Consider the following 24,554-nt stretch of genomic DNA (forward strand, 5'->3'; position numbering starts at 1 on the left):
AAACAAACAAACATGTAGGTTATTAGCCTTCATAGAACAGGTGAGGCTGACCAAATTTCCTCTATAGTAGATATATACAGCATAAGAAATATCAAGGATAATTGAACTGTGAACTTGTCCATTGGTTAGAGAACATACAAATCTTTCTTCTGTTTGGTAGAGGAAGAGGTAACATTTCTCTGATGGAACTTCTACAAAAAAATTATTTTTGGTGGTACACTATTTTCAAATTTTAGGTCCTGCGCCAGATGTCGTCTCAGACAAAATCTATCAGATCAGCAAAACAATTGAGGAATATGCCATATGTCCTGATCTTCGAATTGACCTATCTCGACTCGGAAGACAAGAATTTGACCTGGAGAACAAATTCAAACCATTTAGAGGTAATCGAGAAATTGTATTTTGAAGAACTCCAATTAACTCTGTGGGTGGGGTGACTGCTCTCTGCAGGAGGTGCACACACGAAAGCAATAGAATTACCAGTCTTGGGAGTGACACTTGATAAATAAACGTAATCTGAACGTGGTATAGAGGGAAACGAGAGCCGCTAAGATAGTCAGAACTGGCAACTTTTAAAAACCACTTTTCAAACCCTTTATCATTTTTGACATAGGGAAGATTTCGCAGCCGACTTTTTTACAGTGTTCCAAGACTAGGCTGCGAATTGCCGGAACGTGTCTTTGTGTTTCTAAGCAATGACGGTGAAGATGCCAGGATACTTTAGATAATTAAGAGGAGACGCAGCACAGTGGTGAGGTTGTTAAAATTTCCTATGGAAAGTGGGCATTTCTTTTCCAAGCCCAAACCGTGCAGTTCATCTTGCTTCAATGCACAATTACTGATTGTCTGCTCTATATCAAACGTTGTGTTAGAAAATTTTACCAAGGAATTCAGTAAGTGCCAAATGGATTTAGGCAAATGATTCAAGAATTAGAGAACTAGGATGAAATTGCCGAAAATATCCTATATTGCAGAGGAAATAAAACTTCTGAAGTACTCAGATTATAATCGTTCAATTTATAGATTAATATTGAATCATGTAACAACATGAATTCCATGTGTAACAACATGAATTCCATTTCCCCTCTATTTTATCCTATTGTTTTTTTCCTAGAAGACATACAAGGAGCAATGAAATGGACATCTTTTTTTTTTACTCCTTTGGTGTCCCTATAAGCTTAAATACAGTTTGTGTTAAGACAGTATCCAAGTAATTTAACTAAGCTAAAAGGATGAAATACCTGGCTCATGGTCACATGGTACTGTAGGGACAGAGAAGAGCTTGAAATGGACTGGTCAGGGGTCACAGTGTTGGGAAAACTATTATTCTTGGAAGATTTTGAGTCAATTGCTTACTTAGCTAGCCAGCAGAAATTAATTCAAAGGCATGTGATACTTACAGGAAGCAATGTAAGCCTGCTTCTATTAATCTAGTTGAAAGCGCACGCACGCGCGCGCACACACACACACACACACACACACACAATGATTTGACTGCTCAAAGCAAGGGATATGTTATATTAAACAAAATGATTAAATATGCTTGTTTACATGTGTTTGGAAGGACAGGACAATAAGGTGACTGAGAAAAATCAGGCGTTACCGTAGGAAGAAGTTATATTTATTTTTGCTATCTTCACAATTTTATTTAGTTGTTCAAGAGACTCAGATCTTTGGTGAGCTCGGATCCAGGCCCATTGCTGCAGCCACTTTGCTAGTTTGATGAATTTTTAAAAATGGTACGGATACTAGGAGGTGGGCAGGGAGAATCCCTGGCTCTCCAAAAGGATTTGCAGACAGTTGTTTGGGATAATTTTCGGGCTGTGTTCTTGAGGTTTTAAATGTTGAGCAGGGCTTGAGTTCACTGGAGGTAAACCAGTCCTCCGCAATTTACCTTAAAGCGTCAAGAGCATGAACTACGAGTATGTGATGTGAACTTGCAAATTTCAATGAATTCTATTTGCTTCCTTGCTTTTTACATTTCTGTCTGGTATTATGTGTTATCTGCTATAAATACCAAATCTATTTAGGCAAGTGGTTCAAGAATTTAACAACCAGAATGAAATTGCCAACAATATTATACTGTAGAATGAATAAAACTTTTAATGTATTCAAGATATAACCATGTATTTTATAGATTATTTTTTTTCCTGTGGTTAAATATACATAACATCAAGTTTACCATTTTAACCATTTTTAGGTGGCTAGTTCATATAGGTTAATTTTTAATTAATTTTATAGATTAATATCCTCTTCACGTCAAAAGATGATTAAAAACTATGTGTGTTCCATAAAAAGTAATTGCATTATATTTGAATGCACACATATACTACATTGATTTAAGTGCAAGGAAAAATACTTTTAGATGTATATTTGACCAGGTGAAGAGATAGTTTCATATTACATATTAAAATCTCATCCATTAAATATTATACCTGGATTTACTGAAAATTATTAAAAGTGGATTGGTAATATCTTCAGTACAGGTTTAAGTAGTTCAGAATTCAAAAGTACTGTGTATTTGAAACATTTGCAAAACAATAAACATAAGTTTCACAATTTACGAATTTAAAAAAGCCAGGCTCATTGGACAAGTTTTAGTGTCTAAAAGTCAAGTAGAAACTTTTCTAGGAAAAGTACTTTCTGAGTGTTATTCTGTACTGAATGCCAAGTTTGAAAAACATAATCTATTCTAGGTTTTATATATTTATCAGATAAATGGAAAAGAAAGAGTTGTTTTGGATTCCTGGTCGTTGGTTGGTACTGGACTCTAGAGAACATTTGTATTTAATGAAGATTTTGAAATATCTGGCAACACCCTGAAATTGTTACTAAATTGGCACCCAAGAGACTTCACACAAACTCAGGAATATATCCTTCATTGCTAATTCAAAACCTGGATCTGGTTGGCACAGTGGCGTTAGGAAAATAGGAGTCACTGCTGAGGTCACTCCTTGATTTGTTTCATGCCAGCTGAGTCATTCTTTGGCCAATCCCCTTAGAAGAGGCAACTGGCTGTGCCAAAATGCCTCTTAGCATTGAGGTAGGTGCATTTTTTGGCAGGGAGGTGGCAGAAAAGTGTGAGTAGGGATACTGGCACAGTTTTATCTTAACAACTGTATTATTTTGGTTGATTTTTCACTTGCAAAGAAGAATTTATAACTTGATACTATTTACACCCATTGATAACCTGAACAGTTTGTAGCATCTTGATTGTGCCTTAATTTGTGATTTTGTCTATAAATGGACACTTTGCTTCCCAATAATGTGTGGGGTTATGATGGGATTGTGATCAGAATTCCATGTATTAGGGAAGTGATTCTTTGTTACACTTCCAAGTACCGTTCATGGATATGGTTATTGATGTTCCCCTTTGCTTTTCTATCCTTAGTGGAGATAGTTGACCCAGTGGATATCTATCTCAATCTCCTTCGGACCATCTTTGATTTTAACACCATAAAGAGTTTGCTGACTGGGCCTGGTCAACTGAAGATCCGAGTTGATGCAATGCATGGAGGTGAGTTCCTGATCTTCTGCTTTGGTGAGCAAGAAATGTTAAGGAGACCTCGACACATGTTGGGTTTCTGGGATTATGAGGAAGGTTGGATTTGTAGATATTCACACAACACATGTATGTTCAGATATTTGGAATACTCTGGAAAACTTGAGGGCTCTAATTTCTCTCTTTTGATGTAAGTTAAAACAAAGCCTGAACAAATAAGTTTGAGTTGTTAGAGTGTGGCGTGGATAGAGTACAACTGTAGTCATCCAAAAAACTTTTTTTGTTCGCAGTATATGCACATAGTTTAAATAGTCAAATAGTTTAAAGTTCGTTATGAAAAAAATCTATCCCCAACTTCTTTCCCCAATTTCCTGCTTTCTAGAGGCAGCTATTTAAAACCTTAGTTGTTTTTAAAGTACTTATCTCTCTGTTACTAAATATTGTGAATACACTGCTTCTTGTTGATACTTTAATTTTGGGCATTACCGATTTCATGCTATGGAAAATGAGGTTGTATCTCTTCACCCCTCCACTCACTAAATCCAAGCACATTTCCCTAAATTAATTATGGAAAGATATGACTAATATCTTTGACTATATTGGTCATATCTATATGACTAATTTGGAAAGATCAGTATCCAGTGTCTACATTATCATAACACTGCTGAGCCATGCAAAATACTATATTTTCTTTACAGCAAAACTTTAAAAAATTTTTCCTAGGAATTAGTAATTGTCTTGTTTTCTCATTGCTTCATTTTTGTGAAGTGTACTTGTTGCTATTCACCCCCATACTTTCCCAGTACTAAATCTTCCCTCACTTCGTTGTCCTGGAGATGTCTCATCTACCTCACTGCACTGGTTGCTCTCTGAGCTGCTGTTGTCCTGGACTCTTTCCTTACCATCATTCTAATAATTCCCTTTACCTTTCTCTTATGTTAACTCTCCTACTTCTGGATCCTTTGTCATCCGTTTTCTTGCTTTACTCCTAAGTTTTGGAGGGACACATTCTCCAGGAACTCTGTGTGAGAAAGCTCATGGGAAGTAAATATTTTGAGTCATTGCATACCTGAAAACGCCTCTTTTCTATGCGCACTCTTAATTGATATTTGTCTCGATATAGTGGATATAAAAATCTTGGTTGGATATTGTTTTTCTTCAGAAGTTTTGAGGGCATTGCTTCATTCTCTTACAGCCATTCATATTGAACTGGAGAAATCTGATGCTGTTCTGATTTTTAATTCATTGTATGAAATCTTTATTTTTTCTTCCCTGGAGGATTTTAGGGCCTTTGACTTGTCTTCAGTGTTTCTACCTTTAACAATGATGAGTCTTAGTATGGGGTTATTTTCCTTTGTTATGCCAGGCACTTGGAGGATTCTTTTAATCTGGAAGTTTGTGCCCTTTAATTCTGGGAAATTTTCTTGAATTACTTCTTGGATGATTTCCTCCATTATTTTCTCTTTCCTTTTTTTCTAGAATGGCATTTGTTTAGATATTGGCCCTACTAGACTGATGCTTTAATTATCCTATTCTCCCCTACCACCCATTTTTCGTCTCTTTGTTTTGTGCTACTTTCTGGGAGATTCCCTCAACTTTATCTCTAATTCCTTCCATTAAGTTTTTCAGTTCCACTACATATTTGTAATTTCCATTTTTTTTCTAAATAGTCTCTTTTTAAAAATAGCTTCTAGTTCGTGTTTCATGAATGCCATATCGTTTTTTAATAAGTCAGGTTTACTGAGGTATAATTTGTTTACTGAGGTATAACAGTGAAATTCATACCTTGTGGGTAAACAGTTTGATGAGGTTTGACAAACATATGTAGTTATGTAACTACTATGATAATCAAGATATAGACTATTTCCATCACTTGAAAAAGTTCCCTTGTGAAGCCCTATGTAGTTAAACCTGTCCTTCTATACTTGGCTCCTGGCAATCACTCCTTAGCTCCCTGCCCCCATAGTTTTACCTTTTCCAGAAAGCCATATAAATGGAAACATATAATATGTAGCCTTTTTCTTCAGTCTTCTTTCAGTCAGCATAATGTTTTAGAGATACATTCACGGTGTTGTATTTATCAGTACTTATTCCTTATTACTACTGAGTAGTAGTCCATTGCATAGATGTTCCTTTATCCCTTTGCCAGTTGATATGATGAGGGCTATTTCAAGGTTTTGGCCACTACAAACAAAGCTGCTATAAACATTTGTGAACAAATCTTTATGGGAATATATTATTTCATTTCTCTTGGATAAACACCTACAAGTGGGATTGCTGGGTAGTATAAGTATGTTTAACTTTATGAGAAACTGCCAAACTGGTTTCCAAAATGGCTGTACCATTTGCACTACCAGGAATGTATGAGGGCTCCAGTTTCGCTCTGTCCTCACCAATATTTTGTATTGTCAATCTTTTCAATTTTAGCTATTCCACCATATCTTGTTGATCTCTATGAGGATATTACTGATACATACTTTAAAAGTTTCTGTTTTCTCCAGGTTGCTCTTTACTCTGTTTGTTTTGGCCTCATGTTAAATGTATTCCTCAAAACTTTGGTGAGCCTTGGCTGTCTGACATGTTTAAGAGTGAGGGCACGACCTCCATCCAACACGAACTTCACTCTAACGTTTTCTGTCTGGGCTGTTTTGTTTTTTATTTTGGGGCTTGTTATATTCCCTAGAAAGAGGTCTTTCGGGTTCTTTCCTTAGCATTATCTAGCCTAGTGGGAAGAAAGCTTCTCTTTCTAAATAGTTGGAGCAATATTTCTGGGTTTGAGCCTCATTGGCTCGCTTGTACTGTATGTTCATCTCTGAACCAATGACTCTGGCTGAGGAATGTAGGACACTGATTGGGTAGGCCTAGGTCACCTCCCGAGCTTTGAGAGAAGTGGGATTTAGTCATACCCAGATCTGATGGAACGGAGATGGGAAGGAGGTTGGTTCTCCCAAGGAAACCCCCAATGCTGCTACTAGATGAAGGGTAAATGAGTACTGAACAGGCAAAAGGAAGAGAAGCTCACTAGTTGAAGTTTGTGTTATATTAGTGGAAAATAAATACCAAGTAATCCTTTATGTATATTTCAGCCAACAGGATTACATGCTGGTCCCCAAACGTGCTGTATATGCTATCTCAGGCTCTGTTCCCTTGCTCATAATGTTCTTTCCATTTGGATAGCATCCCCACTCCCCATCCCTGTCAAATTTATATTTTTCCTTCAAGTCCTCAAGTCCTCCCAGAGATGCTACCTTGTTTTTGAAGCCTTGCATGTGGTCATTCCTTCTCTTAAGCCATTGGATCTAACTATTTCATAAATATACATTGAGTAGCATGAGTCTTACCGTTGCAGCCACTCATCCGTAGACTTGACTTATTCCACTGCTAGATTAAGAGCCCAGAAATGTAGGAACTGTGTGCTTTGGGTTCCTTGAATATGATTTCCTCCATTCCTAACATAGGAGTTCCATGTTAGGCACTCTATAAATGCGTGTTGAACTGGAGAACACTATTCCTTCACATTTATTTTGCAAAATATGCTTAGTTTTATATGCTTCAGTGGTTTACAGTGTTTAATTATACACTTGGCAAAGTTACAACCATTACAGAGACAAAGAACATTGCTAGAGCCTGTTAGTGCTTTTGCATATATTTCGCTAAAGCTTTTAATACATAAAAAAGCAACAGGCAATAAATCATCGTTAAGTAGTTGATTTCTTTCTGGCAATTTAGAAGTTTGGGGGAAATTTTCATGTAACTGGATTATTGAATACATCTTTTATATGCCTAACACAGTAACAGGTACATAGTAGGTGCTCACTGAATAGTAGTTGAAATAAATATTCTGTGTTGTGTCTTGAAAAAGCTTGCAGAATTTATCTTTCTTTTTTGTCCTTTAAATAGCCTCTCTTGCTTTAACTGGAACAAAATACCCTTGAGGGGGATTCTACAAAGATTTCATGTTGCTGTGTATCTGTTTTTAGTTATGGGACCCTATGTGAGAAAGGTCCTGTGTGATGAGCTGGGGGCCCCAGCCAATTCTGCAATAAACTGTGTTCCCCTGGAAGATTTTGGAGGGCAGCATCCTGACCCAAACCTGACATATGCAACGACCCTTCTGGAAGCTATGAAAGGAGGGGAGTATGGATTTGGAGCTGCATTTGATGCTGATGGGGTAAGTAGGAATGTTTTTTGCCTGCTGACCCTTTTACCATATAATGAACCAAGCACTGGAAACCAGAGAATTAATGAACACATCTGGGGCTGACATGTATGGGGCACATGACCCCTAACTGGCACTGCATCTGCTCTTCTGTTTTATGGGTAAGTATTGCAACTTAATAGCTGTTACTGTTCTTTGTTCCCGGTAAACATTATGTTATAAACAGTTTATTTCTTTTTAAAAAATATTCATGCAATAAATCTTTATTTATGGCTGGTTTTGTTGAAAGCATATGTTAAGGAGCCAGCTGTTTTAGCAGTTACCCCTGTTCTCCATTCTGTTTGGGGGGCACTGTGAATTAAGACTACGGAGGCTGCTGTAGCCTGAGGTAGTCTTCCACGTGGCAGTCAGTGGGACGCAGTCTTATTTGCATCCAGATCCAGGGGCCTACCATATTCAGGGATTTAAAAGAAGGTTTTCCAGGCCCTGTTGGGCCTCATTGAAGTTGTTTTAGGTTGTTTAAATGTGGGATGGCAGCAAAGTGGCTTGTGATGATTATGGGAAGGGGCTGCTAGGACCAGATGCTCCTTCCTGTCTGATCACTTTCACACATTCTTTCCCGCAGGACCGTTATATGATCCTAGGCCAAAATGGCTTCTTTGTGAGCCCCTCCGACTCCCTGGCCATCATTGCCGCCAACCTCTCTTGCATTCCATATTTCCGTCAGATGGGGGTCCGAGGGTTTGGGAGGAGTATGCCCACCAGCACGGCCCTGGACAGGTAAGCAAGGATGTCACCGTGAAGAACTTTATGGTAGGCCCTGACGTCCGTGTTCCCTTTGCAGGCAACTGTCACTCAGTCTCTCCTATTCCACTGGGAACTTGTTGAAAGCATGGAAACCTAGAGATGTGGATAGTGTGCTGGGTAGGAGCACGAAGAATCAGGTGGCCTGAACTTGATTGTTGGTTCTGCCACTTCTCAGCTGTGGGAACTTGAAGACTTTGATCTCTGTGCTTCAGTTTGCTTATCTTTAAAATGAGGATAATAATAGTATCATCCTTACATGGATTATTATGAGGTAGGAGTGAGGTGATTCATGTAAAACACTTAACAGAGTGCCTGGTACATACCTAGTACATACTTCATAAATGTTTAGTAATAGAACTGAAAGTGAGGTGGAAAGAACGTGGGTTTTGAGATCAGATTATATTATATAAAAACGCTAGCTGTATCCTCATTAGCTCTGCAAAAATAGGATGATCCTGTATGGATTTTTGTGAGAATGAAATGAGATATGCATGGAAATTTCCCAACAGGATATTCATTTGGTATATCAGTGTTAGGTTTCTTTCCCCTTGCCCTACCCATTCCTGCCATCTTTTACCATGTCTTATAAAACAGTGAATTACAGAATTGAATATTTTCAAGTAACATATATTACAGAAGCAGTACTTGTGCATGGTGGAAAGTTAGAAAACACAAAAAAATAAGTAAATGTAAACATCATACCTCTCTCCCTGAGTTACCTATGTTAATAGATAAATGTATATTCCCTATGGATCTCTTTCTATACATATGTAATATACATATATAATTATAAATCGTGTAATATACATATTATATATACTATATAATATGTATAATACATAATTGCCTTTTTTAATACCAAAAGGAGGTGTGACAGTACAGACTGCTTTTAACTTGTTTTTTCTTTTCCATCCACAATCTCTAGCTTTGTATGAGTGCATTTTTATGTCATCTAATCCAAGATTATATTCAAATTTTCCCAAGTGTTCCCAAAATGTCTTTAATTGACTGCTGGCCCAAAGCATCATCCCCTCTAAGACCATACATTGCATCTGGTTATGTCCCTTAAGTCTCCTATGACCTAGTGCAGTCCTTTTCTCTTGTACTTACTGACCATGCTTTCGGAGGAGACCTGATCAGTTGTCCTACAGAGTCCCACCTTCTGGATTTGTGTGGTTATTTCATCCTGGTATTATTCATTCATTCATGAGATAACATTTACATGTAGTGAAGTGAGTAATCTTAAGGGTACAATTTAATGAATTTTGGAAAATGTATCCATCTGTGTAACAACCACCCTGATTAAGATATAGAACATTCCCATCGTCCCAAAAGCTCCCCTGTGCCTCCTTCCAGTCCCCCGTAGGGAACCATAGTCTAGTCTCTATTGCCATATTTAGATTCTGCCTGTTCTTGAATTTCACATAAATAGAATCATATCCTGTGTACTCGTTTGTTACTGGTTTTTTTAATTTAATACGTATTTTTTGATTCATCTATATACATTGCATATGTCAGTAATTCATTCCCTTTTGTTGCTGTGTAGTATACTGACGCATGAATATATAACAATATATTTTTCCAATCTCATGTTGATGGATATTTGGGTTGTTTCCAGTTATTAGCTATTGTGAATCATGCTCTTATGAACATTTTTATACAAGTTTTTTTTTTTTGTACATATCTTCATTTCTCCTGGGTAAATATCTAGCAGTAGAATGGTGATTATAGGGTTGATGTATGTTTAATTTTACAAGAAACTGCCAAACTGTTTTCCATTTTACACTCTTACTTGCATTGTATGAGAGTTCTAGTTGCTTCCTATCACCATCATTATTTGGTGTTGTCAGTCTTTTTTATTTTAGCCATTGTAGTGAGTGCAAAATATGTTTCATTTTGGTTTAAATTTGTATCGTCCAAATCAATAGAGATGTTGAGCTCATTTTTATATACTTATTGTCCATTTCTGTAACTTCTTTGTTATCTATTTGCTAAATTTAAAAAATTAAGTTGGCTTTTTGTTCTTTATATTTTATAGATAATAAGTCTTTTGTGAGGTATATCTATTACAAGTATTTTCTTCCTGCTTGGTGCTTGCCTTTTCATATAATTAATGGTGTCTCTTGATGTGCATAAGTTTTAAATTTTTATGCAGTCCAATTTATTATTTTTTCTTATATGGTTAGTATACAGCTTTTTTGTCTTCTACAAGAAATCTTTGCTTACCCCAAGGTCTGAAAGATGATTTCCCTATTTTTTTCTTCTAGAATTATGGTTTTAATTTTTACATTTAAATCTATGATCATTTTTAATTAAATTTTATGGTCTAAGGCAGGGGTCAAGATTCGTTTAGCCCCATAACCAGTTGTTCTAACACTATATATTGAAAGGCATTTTCTTTGACCTTGGTGCTTTTGTTAAAAATCAATTGACCATATATATGTGGGCCTATTTGAGGATTCTCTTTTCTGTTCAAATTGATCTATTTGTCTTTCCTTATGCCAATATTACATTGTCTTGATTACTGAAGCTTTAAAGGAAATACTGAAATCAGGTGACTCCTGATTTCCTGTTAGCCAAATTAAAAAAAAAAAAAAGTATTCTAGGTCGTTTGCATTTCTATACACATTTTAGAATCAACTTGTCAATTTTTACCAAAGTGTATTGGGATTGTGTTGAATTCATAGAGCAATTTGGGAAGAATTGCATTTTTAAAAATATTGACATTTACAGTTCAGGAATGTGGTGTATCTCTCAGTTCCTTTAGTTTTCTTTAATTTCTCATGCATACTTTGTAGTTTAATATTTCACACATATGTTTTACAGTTTATGGTAGAGGTCTTACCCAATTTTTGTTAAATTTGCTCCTGAGTATTTTTATATATTTTGGTGCTATTGTAGATGGAATAGTTTTGTAGATTTAATTTTACAGTTGTTTGCTGCTGGTAATTAGAAATACAACTAATTTTTGTAAATTGATCTTGTATTCTTCTACCAAAGACGAGAAGAATCACATACGTTTTGGATATCCCCCAACTTCTTTCCCTCAGGTGATATTGATATCAAGTTCATGATGATGAATCACCTCAGTTAAAATTTTTTGCCTAGCAGCACCAAAGAGTAGGGTGTGTGATTCCTTGTTTCTTTTCCCCCCGTTCGTCTTTGCTTATCTCTTTCCTTAAAAAAAAAAAAAAATATTCAGTAAAACTGTAGAGTAGGTTGAAAGGAGACCATCTTTAGAAATTGAGAACTAAGAGTAATGTAGGATCCCGAATGCTATATAGAGGTTATTTAATATTGTAGGAGTGATTTAATAATAACACCTTCTAGTTATACAGAACCTTCTAAGTTAGGAAGAACTTTTGTATATTTGATCTCACTTGATCTTTGCAATAATAGTGCGTTATTGGGTAGACATTTACTCTCAACATATTTAAGATGTTGAATCAAACATCAAACAGGTTATGTGACTTGCACATGTTTAGACCGCGAATAAGAAAATGACCAGGATTTGAAACTAGGTCTTCTGATTTAGGTTGCTATTGCATCTGCCCAAGTAACTACAGTTTGATTAGGATGGTCCCTGTGAAACCAGTTGAGAATATTGCCCAATGTTTCTGTCGGGTGGCCAGCAACTTTCCAAACCCTGGCCAGTAGAGGCTGGTTTCATTCTGACAACAAAAACCATTTGTCCTCTTTTCTCGTGGAAATTTCCCAGTGGTTCTTGATTTCACTTTATCCCCCTTCCCAATAAATCTTTGTTGCAGTCAGAAACCAGAGGCTTTGCCTAGAGATTTCACAAAGGACCTGTTCTGATATGTAAGTGACCATTTAAAAGGATTATTCATGCTTGCTGGTTGGGATTCAGAATACTGTGGGGCTTTGACGTGGTGATTTGTTTTGGGTATTTGATATGGTATGTAGCTCCCAGGTGGATTCTCATGATGGACACTTTGTAATCTTCCTTCTTCTTAGGTAAAATAAGTGCAGCTTCAAAATCTTACATTAACAGTGGTTTGCCATGTAGGTTATTGTTTAAACATTAATAAAATCATAAATATGTGCCCATAAATGCCAGGCCCTAGGAGAATGACAGCTGAGTAGTTGAAAAACATTAAATGGTGCACTTGCCTGAACTCCTGGGATTCCAGAATAAGGGGGGCCTGCACCCTTGAAACTGATGAATTATTCAGACAAGCTTTTATTGTTCACAGATAATTGTTGTTCCCTGAGGGAAGACTTTCAGTGTCTTTCATTTCTACCCTTACAGTGTCACTACAACAAGGATTCCATTTTTTCCTGGAATAATACAGTTTCAGCCTTGAAAATGGCATTCTTTTGGGGCTTTGTCATTCTGAATGTGCCTGATTTGTGATTACAGATGAGTCTGTGTTGCTGTAATCATTTTGGTTCAAATGATTTGAGAAGTAAAGCACATTCAAAGTATATTTGTGGCCCAAGGTCTGTCTCTACCCCACAGGTATTTGTGGAGGTATTAAATAATCCTCTGTTACCCTTCAGTAATATTTATGAAGAGCCCATCTGTGCTTTGGTCTCTGCTGAATGCTGTGTGAAACAAGGCAAACGCATGCAGACTTGAGCCCTCCTCATTAGCGATATTTACAACTTCAAACAAGCTACCACCTTTGGATACACTGCAAGGAAGCCAGATCTAAACTGTAGGTTTTGACTACAAGGGAGGTCATATAAAGTCGATCACCTGTAAATATGGTGGTGAAGGGAATTAATGCTGTTCTACCCTCCTTTTTGCTCCGTGTGCCATCCCTGTCCACCATTTTCTCACTCAAGAATTGTTTGTGAAGGGCCTTCTGTATCCTAGATATGGTCCCTTGCCCTGATGGAGCTTAGTCTAATGGAGAAGACAGACAATAACAAGTTAAAAAGAATATATATATATATATATATATATATATATATATACACACATATGTATATATTGTGTGTGTATATATTTACAGACACACACATATTTATACATATATATGTATATATATAAATTGTAACACATGCTCATGAGAAATGAACTTGGTGCAGTAATAATTGGTGGGTATGAAACATCCTGCTTAGATAGGGTCGCTAGGAAAGGACTCCCTCAGGAGGCTATGGGTAGGAATCAGAGATCAGAAAGATGCAGCTGGGCTTGGCTATTATTCTGGGATCAGAAATGGCCCATAAGGCGTGTGAAAATACTTATTTTTCAGAATGTAGTCTACAGCTATTTGTTGCCATTCTGTAGCCTGAAATATATACTGTAGCTTTATCGTGAACATATTCAGCTGGTGTTTGGAATCCAGACAGTGTTAATCCTGCAAGTATGCAAGCATCTACTGATCTGTGATGACCTTGATCCTTACTGCACCCTTTAGGTCTGTGCTGTTTTGTCTCTAAGGTAAATCACGATAGACTACAGTAATGGGGGAGAGCTTGATACAAGCTAATATCTAATTAGTTTCTCCATACATTGCTTTTGCTACAGAATGATGGGAATTATTGTGCCACAGCAGATAAAAATGTTCAAGTGTATTTATATTAAAATAAAAGAAAAAAAGAAAAGAAAGCCTTTCATTATACGAGTTACTGCTCTGAAATTATCCATAGCCAATTTAGTCAGAGTCAAAGCAGAAAAGAGATGGCACTCTTCCTAAAGATCAGTTAATAATAATTTAATTACCTGGTCCACAGAAGTATGGGTAAAGTTAAAGACACCCCCCAAAATCAAGAATAGGTGGAGAGGTACCACAGGACTCCCAATAACAGAAGCTGTTAATTCTCCTAGGACAGAAGGTTCATGGGGAAGTATCAGGGTAACCAGGGGAAAGGTAGCTTGATGAGCTCTGAAGTTGTGAAAGATGGGCTATCAGAGAGTAACGGAACTTGTCAGGGAGGTGTGAATACCCTATCTTCTCTGTTTCCCCATCCTTCAATCTTCTGCTAATGCTTCCTATTGGCCAAAGCAGCTGGAAGCCAGAGGGCAACCTGTGGAACTCAGCCTCCTAGAGAAGACAGTAGAGCAGAGATGGGCATTGACTGAAATGGAACTTCCACTGGACGAATTATGAGAAGATTGTTCAATGATGACTATGATTAACTTTATTCTCTATGACTGATATCCAAAACAAGGGAGGGAGAGGATGAGACTGGGAGATAAGGCAGTAGAGATTACCAAAAAGATTGGCTATTGTGCTGGTTATGCTGGTTATTCTTTATTTGTCCCCTTTAACCCTTTAGTCCAGTTTTCCACTGCTATTTTAATTTTTCATTTCTCATATTACTAATGAATTTGAGATCTCTTCATATACTTCTTAAATTTGGGGGGTTTCCTTTTCTGTTAATTGCTTGTTCCTGTCCTTTGTCCATTTTCCTATTTAGCATTTTTTAATTGATTTGCAGGAATTCACTATATATTTTAGGCATTAAACCCTTGTCATTTAGGCACCTCTAATATTCATCTTTTTTTTTTTTCAGATAAAAATTTACCCCTGAGTTCTATATCCACATTGCTGTCAATAGATAGCTCTGTTATAGATAACTCAAATTTGTGTAAATAGCAACTTTTCTGATTTTCCTGAAAAATTGCTCTTCTTTTTTATGTTTACTACCTGGGTGAATAATATGAAGTGTGATCAAACAATACGGTGAATATTTAAATTAAAAAATATTACATTAAAAGACACATTGCTATTAATCCCCCTCATAATACTACTCACTTTGAACACATTCATGCCATCATTCTTGCCCCTTTCTGAAGCAGCTCTGGAAGTCCTCTGTTGTGAGTGTTTTTAGGTGCGCTGTTGTGGCTGCCTCGATGTCCTGAATCATTTTGACTTTGGGGAAGTGCCAGAAGTCTCACGGCGCCAGATCCAGTGAATAAGGTAGATGAAGACACACCGTAATTGTTTTTATTTGACAGAAATTGCCATGCCAGAATTGATGTGTGACATGGAGCATTGTCATGATAGAGGAGGATTTACCGCACACTTTAAAACACACTGTCTCTCAACCATAGCTCACACCCGACTGACTGCACCGAACTAGTTGAAACTTGTCACACACTGTTACTAAGGTTTGATGTACCGCTTCCTGTATTGAAGATCCCTGACTTTCAGTTGGATGGCGCTCAGCAGCAGCATTAACTGTATTTTGTGATCACAACGGAAAGGAAAGGCTCCATGTCACACATCGCTTCTGGTATATGGCAATTTCTGTCAAATAAAAACAATGTGTCCTCATTGACCTTATTCACTGGATCTGGAATCATCCAAGACTTCTGCTTCTCCCTCATTCCCAACGTACCATAGTCATCGAGTCCTATTAGAAAACTTGCTTAAATGTTTCCTGAGTCATTTTTTTTTCTTTATCCCTACTTTTACTTTTTTAGTTCAGGTTCTCATAATTTTTTGCTTGAATTATTACAATAGTCGATCTGGTCTCCCTGCCCTCAGACCTCCCCTTCAGTCCATATTCTGGACCACTCCCAAGGTCAATTGTTCTAAAGCAGAAAGGCACGCATCTTCCTTCCTTGCTAAAAATCTGTTGAGGGCCTCAAATGCCCGAAGAACGAGTCCCCATCTCTGGATTCTAAAACATGCGTACTCTCCTGGTTATGATTCTCACTCCTGCCTACATTTCTTCCCTGCCCTCTACATGTGTTGTGCTGCTTACACTTCACCAAATTTGGTGACTTTAAACACTGCTGTGTCTTTGCACATGTTGCTCTCTTTCCCTGAAATGTGTCCACTTTGCCCCACCCCATCCCATTTTGTTCTTCCTTATCTTTTAAGGCTTGAGTCAAGTATCACCTTCTTGTAAGTCCTCCTTTGGTATTGTGTTCCCTCCACCCTAAAGCAGCATATGGAACATGCTCTTCATAGATCACTTTATCACAGTTGTCACAGGCATTGAAAACGTATACTTATCTGTTTTCTAATGTCCTGTGAGGCCCCTGAAGGCAAAGGTTTTACTCAGTGCCTGGCACAGTATTGATTCTCAATAAACATTTATTGAATGAATTAGATTTCTTCCCTTTTTTTTGATACCTTTTATTTGGGAGAAGAAGTAACTAGACCTCCACAGATCTAATCACTTAATTCTAAAAGTTAACTATTATGAACTACCAATACACTTCTTTTGACTTTTGTACAAAATAAATTTGTCAATGTTATCACCTGGTTGCCCATGAAAGTGTGCCTGAATGATAAGAAGAAAATGAATGAATATTCTGAACATAACATAGGGATAAAGAGGAATACAGAATTATGTTAAATGCTTGTATAATGTTGTGATTGTGTATATCTATGTATATAATAGATTTATATAGACAAAAATAAATGTGAATCTAAAAAAAAAGAAGAAAATGAATGATGTATAATTGCACAATCATCTATGGGTATAATAAAACTGTGACTGATTTATGGTTTTCATTTACATTTAGTTAAGTTTTATAGTGAGTCAGATTTAAAGTGAGGAGATATGTGTATTGATTACAACTTCATCAAGGTTAGATAAAAGGAAGCAACCACATAGCAGTTATTTTCTAATCAATAATTAAAAACTCACCACAGCCTGAACTTACACTAAGGATTTTTTATTTCGTGTGTTGGTGAGTAGGATGAAGAATGGATTTCTTACTAGAACATTTAGAGGATACCTAGTATTACCTTCCTCTATGACCTTTGTGTTTACCTACTGGAAAGGATGCTGACAATGAGTCAAGTCTGTTATTTGGTGTTTCTAAGAGTTGATGTCTAATAAGCAAGTGATTTCATACCTACATTTAGTAGAGGGCATTTATGAATTAATTGGCTGAAGTGAGAAGAATAAATTGTTAACATTTAAGACAAGAAGCTGCAGGAGCTCTGGAGATATTGAATAAACCACCTTTTATTCAGTTGTTCTAAGCCATCTTGGGTTTCTGCTGAGTTAGTTAGAAAAACAATTTTGGATAAGCATTAAGTGACCCGAGTTCCAAAATATGTAGTCATCATCACCCTCCCATGTGAACTAAAAGACTTACCATTTTTAGAAGTCAGTTCTCTCTTGCCTGCTCCATTTGCAAGGACTCTTTAACACTCTTTGGTTCTGTTTCTAGAAAAGGATAGTCATTGTTAAAGCTGTTCAGTATTCTATTCTCAGCCCTTCCACCGACCTAGCCCTCCTAGGCCTTTGCCAATTCACTTTGACCATGGGTAGAATCAGCTAGTACTGAAAGAAGCCCCTAATACCACCCTGGCAATTGGGGATTAAAGACCATTTAAAGCAGGGATTCCAATGACATCCAGTCATTGGACATAGAACATATAACTCAGTGCATGCAGTTCCTTGGTCTCCAGTGGGAACATTGACTTTATGGCCCGCCTTTATTTATAATCTCAGCTTTGTTTTCTGGAGGGTCCATTTGGTTAAATAACCTTCTTCCTTTTCTTTTTTTTTTAAACTTGTGACTTAAAATATTTATACAATTTAAAAATCAATCTCATTCATTGCTGCAAAGAGGCATGAGGTAATTTTGGGGGCTGATAAAAATGTTCTATATCTTGATTATGGTGCTAGTTACACAGCATAGTTATACAACTATATATAGTTATATATGTAGTGTTGACATATACTCATATGTATACATATGTGTGTGAGTACATATATGTGGGTGTCAGGATTCATGGGCTATATACTTAAAATTGACAAATTTTATCTTATGGAAATTATACCTTGATAAAACTGATAAAAATAATCAAAACCTATTTGTTTAAAAACAAAACAAAGTACCCCTTTTGGGCTTTATGATTGGGGTCAGGTATCCACACCCTCTCTGAATGACTCTAGCTCCCAGCATGCAAGCTTGTATTTACTAGACTGTCAGTAAACATTGTCCAGGTGCCGGTAAGTTGAGTGGCCTTTGGAATTGCTGTCCACTGTGTCCCTTTCTGTGGTGAGTTAGAATATCAACGTACTACCTGCAATCTTGTCTTCTTTAGAAAAGCCTTCAATTATGTTTAGAGTCAGAGGTTCTAAGATTTCCAGGTCATTAGTCAAATTTATTGGTGGCATAAAAACTACAAGGAAGATAGGATAGCCCAGTGTAACTCTGAAACATATGCGTTGTCAAACCGTCAGAAAAGCTTGGCACTTGTCAGTGCTTTTAAATGAAGGAGAATAATGGTAAATCACCCTAGGCCTGAAGATCCTTCTGGAGTAAAAGAGCATATGCTCTTCATGTGTGCTTTGTATTTTAAAATGAATTTTGTAACTCTAGCAAAAAAAGTTTTAAAATGCAGTTTAAACCCCAACCTCACAGGGTAGTGTTAAGTTGGAACAGTGCTTACGTGATCACTAAATATCATCAATTTCACTTTACCCATCAGGCTGAAGGAAGAACAGTATGTAAGGGTGAATCAAGAAGCTGCCCCAAAGTTTTGCCTTCTCCGCAAAGCGTAAGAGGGTAAATGCATTTTTATTCACAGTGAAATCTATTACAGTATTTTGTTAGATTTTCACACAAACCCTCAGAAGTATTTGAGCCCGGCACTATTATCGACATATTATTTATAGGAAAAATATGATGTTGAGAGGTGAAGTAACTTATCCAAGGTCACACAGCAAGAAAGAATCAGTCAAAACTGATGCCGAATTGTCTGATTCCAAGCCTCGTATTTTCTTTACTGTTCCTTATTGTTAAGAGCAGGAAAATGTTCTAATTGTACCTTGAGTGAATCATTTGCGTGTGTGTGTATGTGTGTGTGTGTGTGAACCTATATTGCCCAAAGGGTGGTGTATGACATTAAGACAAGCATAATTAATTTCAACCCCAAGGTGTCGTGTTATTTTGATCTTGAACATGGCTACTGTTTAGTAAAACTCTGGAAGAAGCAGTTTCCTGGCTTTAACTCAAAGTTTCTAGGAAAATGTTGACTGGAGTTCAAGCTAAGGTTTGAATCTTGTACCCTTGCCTCAGAATCTGCTTGAAGTAGTAAGATCACCAGCATTGGCTGCACACAAAAAAACACCATTTATCAGGTTTCAGCAGCTTTTCTCTGTTACAGTCTATGTAAAGTGGGTTAAGCAGATATGATTCCTTCTCTCTAAGAGTTTTTAATCTCAGACAGACTACACTGATGACCAGAAACATAAAAGATAATGATGAAGTATCTGGAGCTCCTTTAGTAAATAATGTGTTAGCAGTTGGGTACAAGATGTCCATGTTTGGGGAAAAAAATGAAAATAAATCTTGTCCACCCCTGTCAACATGCCTTGCACAGACCTGGGGATCAGACCTGGGGAGCCATTTGTCTCGTCTCCGATCAGGTTTCTACCTGAGGTTTAAATTTATCGTTTGAAATTCCAAGTTCTTTTAGCGTCCTGGATTGCATCAGTGGTTTATCTTCCAGCATGGAGGGAAACTCTTTGGTGAGTTGGTGCCTGTATTTAAGAATGCAAGATCTTTATCCAAGACTCACAGAGAGATCAGTCAGGATCTTTGCGCTGGAGTGAGAGAAAACCAGCTGAAATGGGCCTAAATAATAAAGGGAATGTGTTGGCCCAGATAACTGAAGTAGAGTTGGCCTCAGGTAAACCTTGCTTCAGCAGCTCAAATGATACTACTATTTGACCTGGAAATTCCCGCTCTGTTCTGCCTTAGAAGATGTTACTCGAATGCTCAGGCTCCCTGCCTTGGGCTCTTCAGGTTCTCCTTTTGGGGGAAACACATATCTGTGGGGTTTCCTGGCCTCACACTCTTGAATTACATTGTCTATGAGCATGAGAGACAAAGATTTTTTAGAAAGAAGCCACTGAAAACATCTTCTTAAGCCTTGAATTTGGTCACGGTTTGTAACATCTCTGACCCATAGACTCACTGAGGCCGTAAGGGATGGGATAGATTGAAAATCTTAAGCCCCTTTCCCCTTTTGGGTAGAGCAGGGAGGAGGGTCATTCCTTCTCAAACCAGATAACTGAGTATGGATGCAGTTATTCTACAAAGCAAGGTCTGTCTTTACTCCTTCCAGGAGTAACTGCAACAACTCAGGGCTCAACAGGTGGCACAGGGATGTGAGCTAGGGGAGGGCATTGGGTGCAGTTCTGGAGGGAGAATTCGGGGCCATTGAAGAACTCGAGATGCCCTTCTCGTTACCTCCTCATCTCCCTGCAAATCCACTGCTGCTTAGAATACCGACAACTGACAGGGGTGTTAGGATGTGAATGGTGGTGCTTGCCTGTGATCCTTGCGTATGCTCACGGATTCATCTGTCCTACTTTCCCATCCTCACCTCTCTACTCCTTCATTTCTTCCTCCTTGTTTGCCTCCCTCCCTCTTTCCTTCCTTGTTTCCTTCCTTTTTTTTTCCTTCCTGCATTCCCTCTCTTTCTCTTTACGGAACTTCTACTTTATCATTTTGCAAAAAAACCCCCAATTTTTAGCGCCTACCTGTGTGCTAGGCACATTGCTAGGTTCTGGACATCACTGCTCAAGTTCGCCTTTTCCACATCCCTTCTTCCTCTATCAAACTTCACTGTCAACCAAGTTTATTTTCTGTCTATAAGGTATTCTGCTAGCCTCACAGAGGCCCATGACTTCGATCTGTATGTCAAGTTATCAACTCATGATGACTTTTTGTCCTACAGACGCCTTGTACAGATTCTCCTACCTATATCTAGGAGGGGAGTTCACTAGTGAAGCCATCTGGTCCCGGACTTTTGCTCTTGGGGAGGTTTTCGATGATTGTTTCAATTTTTTTACTGTCGATAGAAGTGGGAGCGAGAGAGTGTGTGTGTGTTCGAGAGAACGTAGGTTAAGGAGTGCAAACATGTTTGCCGACCAGTGTCCTCAGATTAGCTCATGCACGAAATGGGACTTCCATTGGCCTCTGCATCCAGACTACCTAGGTTTGAATTTTGACTCCTGCTCTTTGGCCTTGTGACCTTGGGCTGGTTCCCTAACAGGGGCTCCGCTGCTAGAGGATAATGACAGCACCCCTATTGTTGGGGATTAAATGAGGTAATATGTAGGCAGTGCTTAGAACAGTGCCAGCCCACAATAAGAACTCAATGAAGGTTTGCCATTGTCATGATGATAGAGTTTTATAGATAACAAACCAAAGGACAGGCGGTGGATTCTAAGGAGTACTCTCCAGTTTTTCCACCCTAAGGAACTGCGACCGAACTTTAAGCAGTGACTATGCTTAGATGCTGTATTCCCTATATATACATAGTAATGATTGGATGGTGTTCCTTGCTATGGGTCCCCCACATTTCGCAGTATAACACAGTTTTTCGATGACTACTCTGTGACCCTCAAATATCTGGTTTTGGTCATTTTTCAGATTATCTTGTAAATAATGATCGTTCATTTTCTTTAGCTCTTTAATGTGTATATCAAACCTTTCAATTAGGGACTCCGGATTAGACCCATTGCCTTTTTATTAGTATCCTTTAAAGTTGTTATACATTAGAAGCTCTTTATTAACTAACTCTTATCTAAAGTGCTTCCCTAGAAAACGTATTGCACCCTGGAAGCCCTATCTCTTTAGAAAAAGTGGCTTTGTGGGAAAACAGAGGGTTTCTTTCCTTCTTCCTTTTTTTGAGCACACCTGTATCTGTCTGTATGCTGGCTAACACCATGAAACCTCCATATGGAGCTCAAGGTTTTCCCCTACCACTAATTCTGATGATAGGATTTTAACTTTGCATTGTATACACATCCCATTAACACGTGTAATATGATTTGTTTGCGTGATGTAAGCTCTTGCCTATTTCATTGTAGTTCATAGTTCAGTAGTTTAGCCCAAAGCTAAAAAGGTAAAATAAGAAAAACATACTCCGTGATTTACCAGTATGTGTGGATGAGAGGGGAGATTCCTGAAAGTGGCTTTTTTTTGTTACTAATATAACACTAACTACTTCCTTTATTAACATTAGCATCTCAGTCCCGATTTATTGCTGTAGTGGTTGTTTCCTGCTTTGATAATGACTTTTTAAAAATTCATAAGTTCCTCTTTAGTTCCTTTATCTGTAGATCCATTAGCCAATTCCTCTAGCGCACACAAGGGAGGTGGAAAGGTGGCCATTCCTTCCCAAATGGGGTTTATTTACATGAATGTTAACGAAGCAGGTGGGTGCCAGGAGCATGAGCAATTTGAGAATGAGAGCTAATTTGCACAAGGCCATTTGGATTTGTAGAAGAAACTTCCATCTGAAGGCCAACTTGTGCAGTAGGTCATAGACCAGAGGTTGGGTTGTGGCTCTGGGTGGGCGTGGCACTGAGCCCGGTGGGGCTGATTAGAGGGAGATCTCATGGGTGACGTGAGTGTGTGACTGGTGGCACATCCGACTTTAACCGCTGAGTACCATCCCTTCTCAAAGCCTGGCTCACGCCCGCTAAAAGGGAAGGAGTCAGGGCTGCGGTAGTGGCTCTTCTCCACAGAGCTCCCAGGGAGCCACATTCCTTCTCCCTCATTGCTCTGTCTCCCTTGGGTGTAGCCTTTGCCTTCATGTTTCAAGATAGCAGGTGCTCTACCACCATGTCTGCCTTTTAGGTGGCTACTGGAGCAGAGGATACATAACAAGGGTGAAGAAAAGACACATACTATCTATCTTTAAAAAGGGGTTCACAGAAGCGGAGAGTTGACACTCTTGCTTATATCCTATTGGCCAGAACCTACTGATTATGGCCACACCTGGCTACAAAGGAAGCTGGGAAATGGAGTCTTTATTCTGAATGGCTGTGTGCACAGCTCAAAATTGGGGGTTTTCCTATCAGGAAAGAAAGGGAGACAGGTTATAGAGGGACAACCAGCGGTCTCTGCCATAGGTTTAAATGATGTCCTAAACCTCTGTGTAGAACATTGTAGTCGATGAAGATACAAAACATTGTTTTCTTTAATCTTTGACATACTGAAATCTTCTTTGTTTGTTTGTTTCTTTAGACTAAAGAATTTAGGATGATAGCATAAACTGGGATGATGATGATATTAATGATGAAGAGGAGGAAGAGGAGGATTATTTATATTTAAAAGAAGACATAGCAACTCGCAACCTAATGGGAAAAGTATTATTTTCCCCATATTATAAATAATCTGATGCTCAGAGTGGGAGAAACCCACTAAGGTCGCACCAGTCCTTACCTATGGAGTTATGATATGGCAACAGAGATTGGGACGCATAGTTTTGGGGAGGCAAGCCAGGTGGTTTTTAGTTGCAAGTAACAGAAAACTGAACTCCAAGTGACTTAAACAGTAAAGGAAAGGTGTCTCTCACATATAAAACATCTAGACAGAGCTAGCTCCAGGGTGGTTGGGGTGGGGAGTTATTTCATGGCCTTGGCATTGTCATCAAGGAGCCAGATTCTGTCATCCTCAGGGTGTGGTCTTTGTCCTTGGTGAGCTTTCCTCATGGCACGGTGCCAGCAATTCTAGCCATTTCCCCCACATATCACATGGTCTTGTGGAAGAAAAAGGACTGCCTTTTATTTATGTGTCTTTTTAAAGTCAAGAAAACTTTCCCCAAAGCCATCATCCAGTCCACTATTTGTCCTGTTCTATAGTATGTTCACCTTTGCTGAGGATAAGTTAAAAAGTCGTGGTTCTGTTCATGAGGAAGTCAGCAAGAGTGGTTTTGGGTGGGCAACTGTCAGCACCTGCTCATCCATTTAAATTATTTGCCCACTATAAAAAAACATTCTAGAATGATGCATGTTTCCCTGAAAATGTCATTGCCCTTGACGTCACTTGGTTATTACAGTTTGTTTACTTACTCATCGATAAACATTTATTAAATGCCTTCTCTGGATTAGATAGTGTTTTAAGTGAATACAATTCATGCTTGCCCTCAAAATCATTTATGATTTAATGAGAGAGAGAGACAGCTCTCCTGAGCAACACTTACCATACAACGTGAAGAATGCCATAAACAGGGGCCACGAGAACACATCCAGAGGGGAAACTCCACTTTCGTTGGCCTGGATCAGCATCAGGACTTGTGGCTATAATGGAACTTTTTTCTCTTAGGTTATGAATGTGTCTCGTGGGAAGCCCTTGAATGAGCTCGTTGGGAACAGGGGCCACACTTCATGTTTTAC

General features: G+C 38.2%; 1 protein-coding gene across 2 annotated transcripts in view; it reads left to right on the forward strand.

Annotated features, from left to right (window-relative positions):
- Nucleotides 1-24,554, forward strand: part of PGM5 (phosphoglucomutase 5) — a 183,845-nt gene that overhangs the window by 32,560 nt on the left and 126,731 nt on the right. For both annotated transcript variants that reach the window (XM_081067433.1, XM_081067434.1), the window contains exons 3-6: nucleotides 237-383; nucleotides 3,392-3,517; nucleotides 7,483-7,673; nucleotides 8,287-8,441. In XM_081067433.1, the coding sequence (XP_080923559.1) occupies nucleotides 237-383; nucleotides 3,392-3,517; nucleotides 7,483-7,673; nucleotides 8,287-8,441 (619 nt within the window). The remainder of the gene's footprint in view (nucleotides 1-236; nucleotides 384-3,391; nucleotides 3,518-7,482; nucleotides 7,674-8,286; nucleotides 8,442-24,554) is intronic.

Source organism: Rhinolophus hipposideros (assembly GCF_964194185.1).
Source record: "Rhinolophus hipposideros genome assembly, chromosome: 11".
NCBI lineage: Eukaryota > Metazoa > Chordata > Mammalia > Chiroptera > Rhinolophidae > Rhinolophus > Rhinolophus hipposideros.